At 54.5% G+C, this 13458-nt stretch overlaps 1 protein-coding gene across 1 annotated transcript; it reads left to right on the plus strand.

The window, feature by feature from the left end:
• The first annotated feature begins 237 nt into the window (after positions 1-237).
• Positions 238-11500, plus strand: LOC116958739 (volume-regulated anion channel subunit LRRC8E-like). The gene is made up of 6 exons (XM_032981465.2): positions 238-499; positions 6656-7165; positions 7423-7570; positions 8314-8472; positions 9123-9272; positions 9465-11500. The coding sequence occupies exons 2-6, from the start codon at positions 6681-6683 to the stop codon at positions 10467-10469; spliced, it is 1947 nt and encodes a 648-aa protein (XP_032837356.2). The 5' UTR covers positions 238-499; positions 6656-6680; the 3' UTR covers positions 10470-11500.
• Positions 11501-13458: the final 1958 nt, after the last annotated feature.

The raw sequence follows: 13458 nt of genomic DNA on the forward strand, positions 1-13458 counted from the left end.
CAAGACGCGCTGAATAAATGTAGCGAATTTGTTTGATGTTTAATTATTTCATCCATAGCGACAAGAAGCAAGAGGGGCGCGCTGGCGTTAGTGAAAGGTGGAGTTTGCTGTGTACCCCCCTAAATTAAAACAATTTAAGTTCGCCGGTTACATTCACCCCTCCCTCGCCCGCTGCCCGTGTTGGTTTCGCCCACACGACCCTCTCCCTCCACCACCAAAGTGTCGCGTTTTGGCGGGAGAAGGCGGCTGTGTGTTCTGAGGAGACGAACAACCACCACCACAACATCTATAATCATAAGTATAACTACTATAATAACAACATCTACAATCATAACTATAACACTAATAATAACATCAACAACTTACAACAGCAATAATATAAACAATTACAATAGTAATAAAAAACATGAACTGCTATAATAACTAAAACTGTAATAACAACTACTACGACTATAATAAAACAAAATCGTGACCGAGAGCGAGCGACACAACGAGGGCGGTGAGTGCGAGAGTGGAGCCGACCTCTCGCCCTCAGCCTGAGGTCCACAAAGATGCGCGGGCTCTGTCAGCCTCATGCAGCCCGTCAGGGAGACTACACGGGGAGACATTTGTGTTGTGTCTCTGTGTCTCTGTGTGTGTTGTGTATGTGTCTGTGTGTGTGTCTCTGTGTGTGTGTCTCTGTGTGTGTGTCTGTGTGTGTGTCTGTGTGTGTGTCTCTGTGTGTGTCTGTGTCTCTGTGTGTGTGTCTCTGTGTGTCTCTGTGTGTGTCTCTGTGTGTCTATGTGTGTGTGTCTCTGTGTGTGTGTCTCTGTGTGTGTCTCTGTGTGTGTGTGTCTGTGTGTGTCTGTGTGTGTTGTGTCTGTGTGTCTCTGTGTGTGTCTGTGTGTGTGTCTCTGTGTGTGTGTGTCTGTTTTGTCCGGCAAAACAACCCCCTACCTCCTCGCGGTGCCGGACGGGCAACTCTGTCGTGGACAGCGCTGTGGGGGGAGATCCAATTTTGATTGGCTCCTCCCCTCATGGCATATGTGTCCACCACAGGGGCTAAACGGGGGCTCTGGACGGGTGCGAGGGGCTGGTAACCCCTCCACCTTCAATTAATTACCACGAAACTACGAATTAAACTGAAATATGTAGCAACTAAGCTTGTGCCGGAGGCCCCGGGGGGCCAGGCGTCTATGACGTCTCCTGGCCAAACCCCAATTGGCGGAGCCAGGAGATTGAATACCTACCCTCGGGGCTACTCCAGAAACAACGAAAAGTCACTACGGTTGGCCACGTGGAATGTTCGAACGCTCACTGCAGAGGAGAGGCTGCCACTCCTCTGTCGGGAGCTGGACCGGTACCGCCTGGATCTATGCGGCATTCAGGAGGTCCGGTGGACCGGCTCTGGCTCCTGCCACCATGAGGGGTGGACAGTCCTCTACTCGGGGCAGCAGACTGCCAAACAACAGGGTGTGGGTCTTCTTTTGAACAAAAGAATGAAGGGGGCGTGGGAGCGTGGCGGTGAGGTGTGGGAAGCTGTAAGCCCCAGGCTACTTTGGGCTCGCATTCCCATCAACCGGAGGCGAGGAATGGTGGTCGTGGTTACTTATGCCCCCACCGAAGATGAACATCCGTGGAGGGATGCAGGCAAAGCCGATGAGTCAGATGCCTTCTATGACCTCCTGTCACAGGTGCTGGCTAAAGTGGCCCCTCGGGATAGAGTCATCATGTTGGGTGACTTCAATGCCCGAGTTGGTCATGATACTGGCACCTGGTCTGGAGTGATTGGAGGGCATGGGCCAGATCAGCTCAATAACAACGGTAGGAGGCTGCTAGATTTTTGTGCAGCCCATGGGCTTGTAATTACCAACACGCTGTTCCGGCATCGGCGCATCCACACAACATCATGGATGCATGCCGGGTCCAAGCAAGAACATCTGCTGGACTACATAGTGACGGACCAGCGAATGCGAGCCCATGTCCTTGACACCAGGACCTACCGTGGAGCTGATCTGCCCTCTGACCATCGACTAGTCATCTGTAAGATGCGCCTGCCATTCTTCCACTCCGGTGGTGGGTGTACACCCAGGACCCCATTCCAACCTAAAGTGGCCTGGTCTCAGTTATCTGATGAAAGTTGCAAGCGAGAATTTCATCATCGCCTGCGGCTGGGATTGGCATCGTCCCCGACTCCTCCTGATGTCGAGGGTAAATGGGCGAGGTTTAGGACTGTGACTCATGCAGCTGCAATGGCTGCTTTGGGTACGCGGTCCAGACCTCCCCAGACACCCTGGATGACAGAGGAGTTGTTCACGATGGTTGAGAAAAAGCGACAGGCCCACTGTCATCGGCTACAGAATCCCACGTCAGAGAATGAGGAGGCTTACCGCAGCCTTCGCTCGGAGGTTCGGAGAGCCGTGAGGCGCTGCAAGGATGGGTGGTGGTCGCGGGTTGCTGAGGAGATGGAGTCTGCCTCAGTGGCCCGTGATCACAAATCTCTATTTAACTCCATCAAAAAAGTAACCTGCAGCGCCACACCTATTACCATCATTAGGGGAAAAAACGGTGATCCAATTTCCGACCCCCAGGAACAGGTTCGCAGATTTACTGAGCATTTCTGTGAGGTCCTGGGGGAGGGAAAATCCCTCAGCCAGGAAAACATCGTGGCACAAAGTGAGGATGACCCTGCTGAGGCTGCGGTGCCTCAAATATTGGATGAAGTCACCCCCTGTGAGTGGCTGGCTGAGGTGCCATCTGCTGAGGAAGTATTGAAGGCGATCCGGAGTCTGAGACCAGGAAAGGCAGCGGGCAGAGATGATCTCCCAAGCGAAATGCTGAGGGAGGGTGGCGTTTGTGCACAGACTGCCCTATATGACATCATAACAACATTCTGGACCACTGGACGGGTTCCGCAGGATTGGAAGGATGCCCTGGTGGTCCCCCTTTTTAAGAAGGGGGACCGCACAGACTGTAACAACTACAGGGGCATCTCACTCCTCAGTGTGCCGGGAAAGGTCCTGGCAAGGATTATTCAGCATCGCCTTGCCAGGCACGCTGAGGAGAGGCTTGCGGAGCCCCAATGCGGTTTCAGGAAAGGGCGGTCCTGCACAGATGCCATATTTTCTGTCCGTCTGCTACAGCAGAGGTGTAGGGAATTCCAACAAGACCTACATCTCTGCTTTATTGACCTGGTCAAGGCCTATGATACCATCAGTAGGCCTGGGCTCTGGGTCGTTCTTCGTGCTTTTGGAGTACCCGACCCTCTGCTCACGATCATTAAGGACCTTCATGATGGTGAGCGGGCCCGGGTAAAACTACGTGGCCGGGAGTCAGAGCCATTCCCTGTACACCTTGGGGTGCGACAGGGATGTCCTCTGGCTCCCACATTATTTAACATCTATTTTGACCACGTAGTTCGTGAAGCCTTCAATAGCTGTACCGGGGGAATCTCCATATGGTACAGATATAATGGGAGGCTAATCGATGCCCGGGTGCGGTCAAGGGATGGCTCCCTATTGCTCAACCACGTTATGTATGCTGATGACTTGGTAATAGCTGCTCAGTCAGAGGAGGAGTTGGAGACGCTGCTGCTGAGACTGGAGCGTGCCATTAAGAGGTGGGGCCTTACCATCAGCCCCACCAAAACTAAGCACCTGCCTGGGTATTTTGTACCATCGGACACTCCACCCCCACAATTCCCAATCGGTGATGGGGCAGTTGTGGAGAGAGTGGAGAGTTTCCCATACCTGGGCAGTGTGCTTATGACTGGCTCCAGTTTAACAGCAGAGGTCTCACTCCGAATCAGTCGAGCGGCAATATCTTTTCATCGGTTGCGTAACGCTGTGTGGAAGCTACCTGGTCTGTCGCTCCGCACTAAGCTTCAGGTCTTCTCGGCCACAGTCATTCCCTCCCTTCTCTACGCTTGCGAAACGTGGACCCCCCTAATGGAACATCTTCGCCGGTTAGAAACATTTAGGCTGGCCTGCCTACGATCCATCCTGGGTTTAACCAGACTGGATTGTGTGAGGAGCTCACAAATCCTTGAAAGATCTGGGCAGGGTCCCATCGGTGAGCTCCTCCGGCAGGCAAGGCTGCGATGGCTGGGTCATGTAGCCCGCATGCCAGGCCACCGCATGCCGAAACAGCTTTTGTTTGGCCGGATTGAGGGGGCTAAGCGGGCGCGGCACGGGCTAGAGAAGAGATGGAGTGATGTGGTACAGGAGGACGTGGAGCTGAGTGGACTTGCCGATGACTGGTACCAGCGGTGTCAAGATCGGCCTCTGTGGAGGAGGCTCGTGAAGGATGCTACTGGGCAGTTGGAGGCAGTCGCCCTCCAACAACAACGGAGGGCGGAGGAGCGACGCTCACAACAGCGAGCGGAGCGCCGGGTGGCTAAAGCACAGCAGGTTGGCACAGTAGGGGGCACAGGTGGTGCATCAGCCAGTCATCTCAGTCAGTCGACCCGTGGCACCTGGGTCTGCCCCGTAACCTCCTGCCAGCGGGCGTTTGACACTTCACGTGGCCTCAGGGTGCACATAGCCTGGCACAAGCGTCGTGGTGACGTCACCACCACTTAGTGGCGAATCGCGGTTGTTGTTGTTGTGTCTGTATGTGTGTCTCTGTGTATGTGTCTGTGTGTCTCTGTGTGTGTGTGTCTCTGTGTGTGTGTGTCTGTCTCTGTGTCTGTGTGTGTCTGTGTGTGTGTGTGTGTGTCTCTGTGTGTGGGTGTGTCTCTGTGTGTGGGTGTGTCTCTGTGTGTGTGTCTCTGTAAGCCTCACGCAGCCCGTCAGGGAGACTACACGGGGAGACATTTGTGTTGTGTCTGTGTCTCTGTGTGTGTCTCTGTCTGTGTCTCTGTGTGTGTCTCTGTGTCTGTGTGTCTCTGTGTGTGTGTCTGTGTGTGTGTCTCTGTGTGTGTGTCTGTGTGTGTGTCTGTGTGTGTCTGTCAGCCTCACGCAGCCCGTCAGGGAGACTACACGGGGAGACATTTGTGTTGTGTCTGTGTGTGTATGTGTCTGTGTGTGTGTGTCTGTGTGTGTGTGTGTCTCTGTGTGTGTCTGTCTGTGTGTGTCTGTGTGTGTGTGTCTGTGTGTGTGTCTCTGTGTGTGTGTCTCTGTGTGTGTCTCTGTGTGTGTCTCTGTGTGTGTGTCTGTCTCTGTGTGTGTGTCTCTGTGTGTGTGTCTCTGTGTGTGTGTCTCTGTGTGTGTGTGTCTGTGTCTCTGTGTGTGTGTCTCTGTGTGTGTGTGTGTGTGTCTGTGTGTGTGTCTTTGTGTGCGTGTTTCTGTGCGTGTCTCTGTGTGTGCGTGTGTCTCTGTGTGTGCGTGTCTCTGAGTGCGTGTCTCTGTGCGACTCTCTGTGCGAGTGTCTCTGTGTGCGTGTTTCTGTGCGTGTGTCTGTGTGTGTGTCTCTGTGTGTGTGTGTCTCTGTGTGCGTGTGTCTGTGTGTGTGTGTCTCTGTGTGCGCCTCTGTGTGTGTGTCTGCCTGTGTGTGCGTGTGTCTCTGTGTGTGCGTGTCTCTGTGTGCGTGTCTGCCTGTGTGTGTCTCTGTGTGCGTCTTTGTTGCCTGTGTGTGTGTCTGCCTCTGTGTGTGTCTCTGTGTGTGTCTCTGTGTGCGTGTCTGTGTGTGCGACTTTGTTGCCTTGTGGGGAGCGATAGTGTAGCGGTTAGCGCGCTGCGCTATGAACCTGGCGACCCGGGTTCGATTCCCGCTCACGGCCAACACCAGTGACGATTATCTGAACCGGTCCTGGGCCTCCCCTAGGTCGACTCAGCCTCAAATGAGTACCTGGTGTGGTGAATAAAAACATTGCCACTGCGGAGACAAAAGGCGGTCGGGCGTCGTGCTGGCTGCCCACCCCCTCGTATACCGTTCCGGCCTTCATAGGTGCTCGCTAACAGCACTTGCCCCTACAGTCTGTTAAGGCTATACGGGGGATCTTTGTTTTGTTTTTGTGGGGAGCGGTAGTGAAGCGGTTATCGACCTGCGCTATGAACCCGGCGACCCAGGTTCGATTCCCGCTCACGGCCAAGACCAGCGACGATTATCTGAACCAGTTCTGGGCCTCCCCTAGGTCGACTCGGTCTCAAATGAGTACCTGGTAAACATCGCCACTGGGGAGACAAAGGCGACCAGGCGTGGTGCTGGCCACCCACCCCCTCTTGTACAATTCCAGCCTTCATAAGTGCTCGCTAACAGCACTTGCCCCTACAGTCTGTCAAGGCTATACAGGGGATCTTTGTGTGCGTGTGTATGTGCGTAATGATGTGGGTGTCTGTGAGTCTGTATGGGTCTTTGTGGGTCTCTACGGGTCTCTGTGAGTTTCGATGGGTCTCTGCGGGTATCTGTGAGTCTCTATGGGTCTCTGTGGGTTTCTATGGGTCTCTGTGGGTCTCTGTGGGTCTGTGTGAGTCTCTATGGCTCTCTGAGTCTCTAAGGATCTCTGTGAGTCTCCATGGGTCTCTGTGAGTCTCTATGGGTCTCAGTGAGTCTCTATGGGTCTCTGAGTCTCTATGGGTCTCTGTGAGTCTCTATGGGTCTCTGTGGGTCTCTGCGGGTCTCTGTGAGTCTCTATGGGTCTCTGAGTCTCTAAGGGTCTCTGTGAGTCTCTATGGGTCTCTGTGCGTCTCTGCGTCATGACGCGTTGCCCGATGTCCACGCAATCCCACGTACGCAGCGACCCGAGATCCGGCGAAATCCCCATGGAGAAGCTGCCTCCTGAGTCTCCACCGGGACCGCCCCGGCCCTCCGTCCAGTTTGTCGACCCCGGCGAGGCCGCACCACCCGACCGGTCCCCCCCGGGGCAGAGCGAGGACCGGCGGACGCCATCGGATGATCGCATCCTGGACAAGAAGGAGGGCGAGCAGGCTAAGGCTCTCTTCGAGAAGGTGAAGAAACTCCGCGCTCACACGGAGGCGGGCGGTGGGCTCCACAGGATATACGTGTTGCAGACGGCGGCCCGCTTGCTGCAGGCGCTGGTGGTGCTCGCGTACACCGGCTACGCCTGCCCCAATATGCGCTACCACATCCACTGCGTAGAAGGCGAGTACATCACGGGCTACGGGAACTTCTACTGCGTCCACGGGCTGTGGCGCATCTTCCGCATGATGTGGATGGCCTACGCGACCACGATGTGTGTTTACGTGCTCACCTGTGCCTACGTCGTCTACTGGGTGGTGACCTGCAGGTGAGAGGGGGGGGGGCGGCGGTGCTGCCGCAGAGCGGTTGTGTGGCACCGGATCGCCGTCTGGCAGCCTTCTGGCTTTGGCCTACGGGCTTTTCGGCGATCGTGGAGACGCGGTTAGCGCGGACGGCGACACTGCAACAAAGATCTAAATGTAACGTTTTACTATTGGCTTCGTGGGAGATCTTCCGCGTCGGGACAAGGGTCGACGGGCACTGAGTTCTCTGTGCTGGGGGGTGGGGGGGGCGCTGACACTGCAGGCTCAAGGAGTACAGCTTCGCGGAGACGCGCCAGGAGACGGGGGTGGACGACATTCCGGATGTGCGCAACGACTTCGCCTTCCTCCTGCACCTAGTGGACAAGTACAACCCCTGCTACGCATCCAAGTTCTCCGTCTTCCTGTCCGAGGTGAGGAGAAGCCGCTCGCAGAGCACGCTGTGCGCTGCACGCACGCCGTACACTGGACGGAGCCGACCGCGCTGATCTGAGATGCGGGGTTAGGACAACAAACTGTGGGTCTCTGTGTGGTGAGCGTGGTGCTGGCCACCCACCCCCTCGTGTGCCGTTCTGGCCTGGCCTGCATCGGTGCTCGCTAACAGCACTTGCCCCAACAGTCCATCGAGGCTATACGGGGGGATGTTGAGTCTTTGGGTCTCTGTCTGAGTCTATGGGCCGTGTTAGTCTATGTGTAATGACAGGGTGCCACCTGTCGGCCTGGAGGGGTAATTATAGTTATGGGCAAGTTATGTAATGACTAATTATAAGGGGGGGGGCGTATCGGTAGTAAAGGTCAAAGGCTGAGTCAGACCGCAAGCTCCGGGAACCTGCTTGAAGATTCTGGAAGGGGACGTGGCCGGAGGCGGGGCTTGGCCGCACCGGGGTGTACATGAGGGGGTCCTGAGTCCTGGCTGCGCTAAGTCAAGTAACTGTGTAGTTGGACGCCGATGATGGGGTTGTGTAGCTACGTAGAGATGTTTACATATACGTATCGTCCAGTGTGAGAATAAATAAGAAGGCCTCTACGCGATGTGTCTCGGAAGCTGCTCACTACATATGTATAACATGGGGCGGTACGGCTCATTGGGCCCTCGCTGCTGAAACAAATAAAATCCATCCACGCTTGGCTGCTGGTGCTGTTGCTGCTGCTGCAGGTGAGCGAAAATAAGCTGAGGCAGGTCAACGTGGATCAAGCGTGGACCCTGTCGCATCTGACGGGGCTACTGGAGATCAACGCGCAGGGCGAGAGCGAGCTACGCCTCTGCAAGCTGGCAGCGGTGCCAGTGGACACATACCGCCTCACTCAGATACAGGTGCCCGTGGACACACCTATGCACCCACCCACCCACCCACCTGCTCACTCACCCACCAATTCACTCACCTAGACACCCACTTACCCACCAACTCGCCCACACACCCACCCAACCACTCTCGCACACACCCACCCACTTGCTCACTCACCCACTCGCTTGCCAACACACCCACCCATGCACACACCCACCCACACACCCACTCACTCACTCACCAACCCACTCACCCACACACCCACCCACTCACCCATACACCCACCAACTCACACACCCACTGACCCACCAACTCACCCACACACCCACCCACTCATCCAGACACCCACTTACCCACCAACTCACCCACACACCCACCCAACCACTCGCGCACACACCCACCCACTTGCTCACTCACCCACTCACTCGCCAACACACCCACCCACGCACACACCCACCCACACACCCACTCACTCACTAACCCACTCACCCACACACCCATCCACTCACCCATACACCCACCAACTCACACACCCACTCACCCACCAACTCACTCACCCACACATCCACTCGTCTACCAACTCACCCACTCGCCCAACCAACTCACCCACATACCCACTGACCCACACACCCACTCACCCACCAACTCACTCACCCTCATACCCAATCCCCCACCGAAGGTGCTGACGCTGGACTCGATGCACGGGGTGGCGCTGGGGGCGGCGGTGGTGCAGTTGGTGAACCTGCACCAACTCCGGCTGCTGAACTGCACCGTGAGCGTTGACAATCGCGCACTCGCCTTCCTCAGCGAGGAGCTGCACCAGTTGGAGGTGCGTGGGTGGGTGGATGGGCGGGCGGGCGCGAGGGTGGGTCGGTCGGAGCGGTCCATTCGGCTCCACTGACCCGGCCGTGACATCACCAAAAAGTCACCTCCCCCACCAAATGTATTTAAGTCGCAGTGTCGGGGACCGATATTCACCGTTGCCGTTCGCGGCGTCCGCCCCCCCCGCGCCCTCTTGCAGGTGAAGTTTGCGGTCAAGGCGGAGGTCCCGGGCTGGCTGCGTGAAATGCGCCACCTGGAGGAGCTGTCCCTGGAGGGGCCCCTGACGCCCGCGCTCCTTAAGCCGCTGGGCGGCCTCAGGCGCCTGCGGGGCCTGCGCCTGACGACAAGCGTCGCCCGCCTCCCGCCCGGCCTGGCCGCCGTCGCTGGCGGCGGCCTGCGCGCGGCGCACGCCCTCGGCGTGCGCCTCGAGTCGCCGGCGCCCCTGAGCAAGCTGCGCGGCTTGGAGACGCTGCGGCTGACGCGCTGCGGCCTGGAGCCCGCCGAGCTTCCGCGGCCCCTGCTGGCGCTGGGACGCTTGAGCGACCTCGACCTGTCCCGCAACAGCCTCCGCTCGCTGGGCGACGGCGATGACGCGTCGCTGCCGGCGGCCGCCTGGGAGCGCCTCGCCGTCCTGCGCCTTTCGGACAACGCCCTCGTGAGCGTCCCACGGTTCGCGGCGGGGGCGGGGTCGCCGGCCCTGCGCTCGCTCTTCCTCGACGGGAACCTCATCGAGGGCGAGCTGCCCGCGGGGCTGCTCCGCCTGCACGGCCTGCGCGTCCTCGACCTGAGCCGCAACGCCATCGCTGCCCTGCCGCCCGACGTGTGGCTGCTGACTCAGCTGAGCACCCTTCTTCTGTCGGGCAATGCCCTGCGGCGTCTGCCCGATGAGTTGTTCTGGTGCGAGGGATTGCGGACACTGGCGCTCGCCAACAACGAGCTGTGCGAACTCAGCGGCCTGGTGGGGAGGCTAAGGAGGCTGCGCAGGTTGGAGCTGGTGGGGAACCGGCTGACGGAGCTGCCGGCCGAGCTGGGGGAGTGCGCGGAGCTGAGGCGCGGGGGGCTGGTGGTGGAGGAAGAGCTCTTCGAGTCGCTGCCCGCGCGGGTGAAGGAGGCGATGCGGGGCGAGCCCAGCAGAACGACGCAGAGCCCCTCTGGAAGCCGGGAGAGAAACGCAAGAAACTGGGAGGGAACCCCAAGACACTGAGATGCTTTTACCAGTAATTACAACCACGACCTCCTGTATATCAGGTAAAGTAGTTAACGTCTCAATTACCAAGGCGTAGACACCAATGAAGGTCCAGACGACCACCGGACTGAGTTTGGGCCGAGTGGGTCGCACACGTCCAGTGAGTCTAGGGTGGGCCTAATAATACATGGTCTTGTGTCTGTGTTTTATTGATCGAACAGTTGGTTCATGTAGCCGCAAACTACAGTTATGCGCATTGAATAATCCGTGGCTGAAAGTCACGTGAAGTAGCTTGTCTGATAATTTGTATAATCTCCCCCCTGTTCTATCTCCCCCTATTCTACAGTGAGAGTGAGTTGAGTTTGTATGATTAGGGGTTGACAGGTCTGGGTGTAGGCACTGAATAGGGATTGACAGGTCTGGGTGTAGGCACTGATAAGGGGTTGACAGGTCAGGGTTTAGGCATTGATTAGAGATTGACAGATCTGGGTGTAGGCATTGATTAGAGATTGACAGTCTGGGTGTAGGCATTGATTATAGATTGACAGGTCTGGGTGTAGGCACTGATAAGGGGTTGACAGGTCTGGGTTTAGGCATTGATTAGAGATTGACAGGTCTGGGTGTAGGCATTGATTAGAGATTTACAGGTCTGGGTGTAGGCACTGATAAGGGGTTGACAGGTCTGGGTGTAGGCATTGATTAGAGATTGACAGGTCTGGGTGTAGCCATTGATTAGAGATTGACAGGTCTGGGTGTAGGCATTGATAGGGGGTTGACAGGTCTGAGTGTAGTCACTGATAAGGGGTTGACAGGTCTGAGTGTAGTCACTGATAAGGGATCTAACACCAAAATAAATACAAAACCTGTATTAGGGGAAGCCACCGTTGACCAATTTGGACCCCCGGTTTTTTTGTTTTTCTCCGTTGGCTCCAAGCGCTTGATCATAGCCCCCAGCTTTTAAGGGCGGTCCGTGAATCGCTTCTTCTCGCCGCTTCCGCCGGGATGCTCGAGAGCGTGAATGCAAACATTAAAACGTTTCCCTGTCTTGACCGGGCTGTCTTTGTTTGCTACGTCCTGTTGATTTCGTTGCCTTGGGTGTTCTGATTGTCCCTGCGAGGCCATGCCGCCAGGACCCTCCTTGAAGAGACGCGCGGCCAAAGGAGATGCTGATACACATGGACCCAGAGCTGGAAACCCAGCATCTCGATGTCTCCGTCTTAACCATTGCGAATTCCCAGAGAGACACAGCCATTATGAATCCACTGAGAAAGAGAGAGAGCGCTATTATGAATCCCCTGAGAGAGAGAGAGCTATTATGAATCCCCTGAGAGAGAGAGAGACAACCATTATGAATCCTCTGTGTGTGTCAGTGTGTGTCAGTTTGTGTGTGTGATTTAATCCCATCTGTAAAGGATGTGATTCCTGACATGCAATACCCTGTTGTCTAGAAACGGAGTTATGGTTGCGGCAGCAGTTACATTGGGGAAACGAAATGACATGTCTCGGACTGTGTTCGTGAACACAAGGCAGATCTGAAACACGGTAGGACCAATACCTCTGCCATTGCCGATCATTGTTTTAACGCTGTGGGCTCACACGAAATTGATTTTTCCAAGACGGAGTTACTCTGCAAACCTACCGGCAACCTTCAGAGATTTGCTCATGAAGCCATCCAGATATATAAACACAGACAACTTCAACCGAGATGGGTGCAAACTGAGCAATCATTGGAAGAACGTTATTAACCAAGTAAATTCTTAACTGACTGTGATGTTTCCCTCCTACCAGCCTATGTCAGCTGTTATTCCGACTCTCTGTGTGTCTCACATCATGTGTACCTCTTGCTCTTAGGGGTTTTTGTTCCTGTTGCCCGGCTCTCTGACATTGGGCCGTCTCACGTTGACATGCTAATCTCCCACATTTACATTTATGTGCAAATTCCTTCTCTAGCTCCACCCACTTATCAGTGGGTTGGGCCCACCAATATCCTATATAACCTCTTGTTGCAGCGGCTCTTTCTCCTACGTCAGCAGTCCTGTGTTTGTTTCACATCTGAAGATGGTCGCTTGTGTTGCGATCGAAACGTCGTGATCTATTATATTTTTTCTACCTACATGACTTTACCGAAAGAACCAAAGAATATGAATTCCTGCAGTCACGAAAGCTATAATACATGGACATGGCCGATATATAGACAATATATAGATGATGGTTCTGTTATTGGTGGCGTTTTAGACAATATAATACATGGACGTGGCCGATATATAGTAATAATAGATATATGATGGTTTTATTGTTGGCGGCGTTTTAGACAATATAATACATGGAAGTAGCCGATATATAGTAATAATAGATAGATGATGGTTCTGTTGTTGGCGGCGTTTTAGACAGATTTAATACATGGACATGGCCGATATATAGTAATATATATGATGGTTCCATTGTTGACGGCGTTTTAGACAATTTAATACATGGACATGGCCGATATATAGTAATAATGGATATATGATGGTTCTGTTGTTGGCGGAGTTTTAGACAGACATAATACATGACATGGCCAATATATAGTAATAATAGATATATGATGGATCTGTTGTTGGCGGCGTTTTAGACAGATAATGGTTCTGTTGTTGGCGGCGTTTTAGACGTATAATACATGGAGGATGCTGAAATATAGTAATAATAGACAGATGATGGGCGGCGTTTTAGACAGATATGATACATGGACATGGCCGATATATAGTAATAATAGAAAGATGATGGTTCCGTTGTTGGCGGCGTTTTAGCCAATATAATACATGGACGTGGCCGAAATAAAGTAATAATAGATAGATGATGGTTCTGTTGTTGGCAGCGTTTTAGACAATATAATACATGGACGTGGCCGAAATATAGTAATAATAGAAAGATGATGGTTCCGTTGTTGGCGGCGTTTTAGACATATAATACATGGATATGGCCGATATATAGTAATATTAGATATATGATGGTTCTGTTGTTGGCGGCG

Source organism: Petromyzon marinus, unplaced genomic scaffold, assembly GCF_048934315.1.
Source record: "Petromyzon marinus isolate PM22_M1 ecotype Great Lakes invasive population unplaced genomic scaffold, UKy_Petmar_22M1.pri1.0 PM_G_Scaffold_34, whole genome shotgun sequence".
NCBI lineage: Eukaryota > Metazoa > Chordata > Hyperoartia > Petromyzontiformes > Petromyzontidae > Petromyzon > Petromyzon marinus.

What these genes read in the sequence shown, in the direction of transcription:
- LOC116958739 (XM_032981465.2), top strand. Translation starts at nt 6,681, where the DNA reads ATGGAGAAGCTGCCTCCTGAGTCTCCACCGGGACCGCCCCGGCCCTCC. An exon ending in TACTGGGTGGTGACCTGCAG is followed by an intron (nt 7,166 to 7,422) that starts GTGAGAGGGGGG and finishes CTGACACTGCAG; the next exon opens with GCTCAAGGAGTACAGCTTCG. An exon ending in AGGAGCTGCACCAGTTGGAG is followed by an intron (nt 9,273 to 9,464) that starts GTGCGTGGGTGG and finishes GCCCTCTTGCAG; the next exon opens with GTGAAGTTTGCGGTCAAGGC.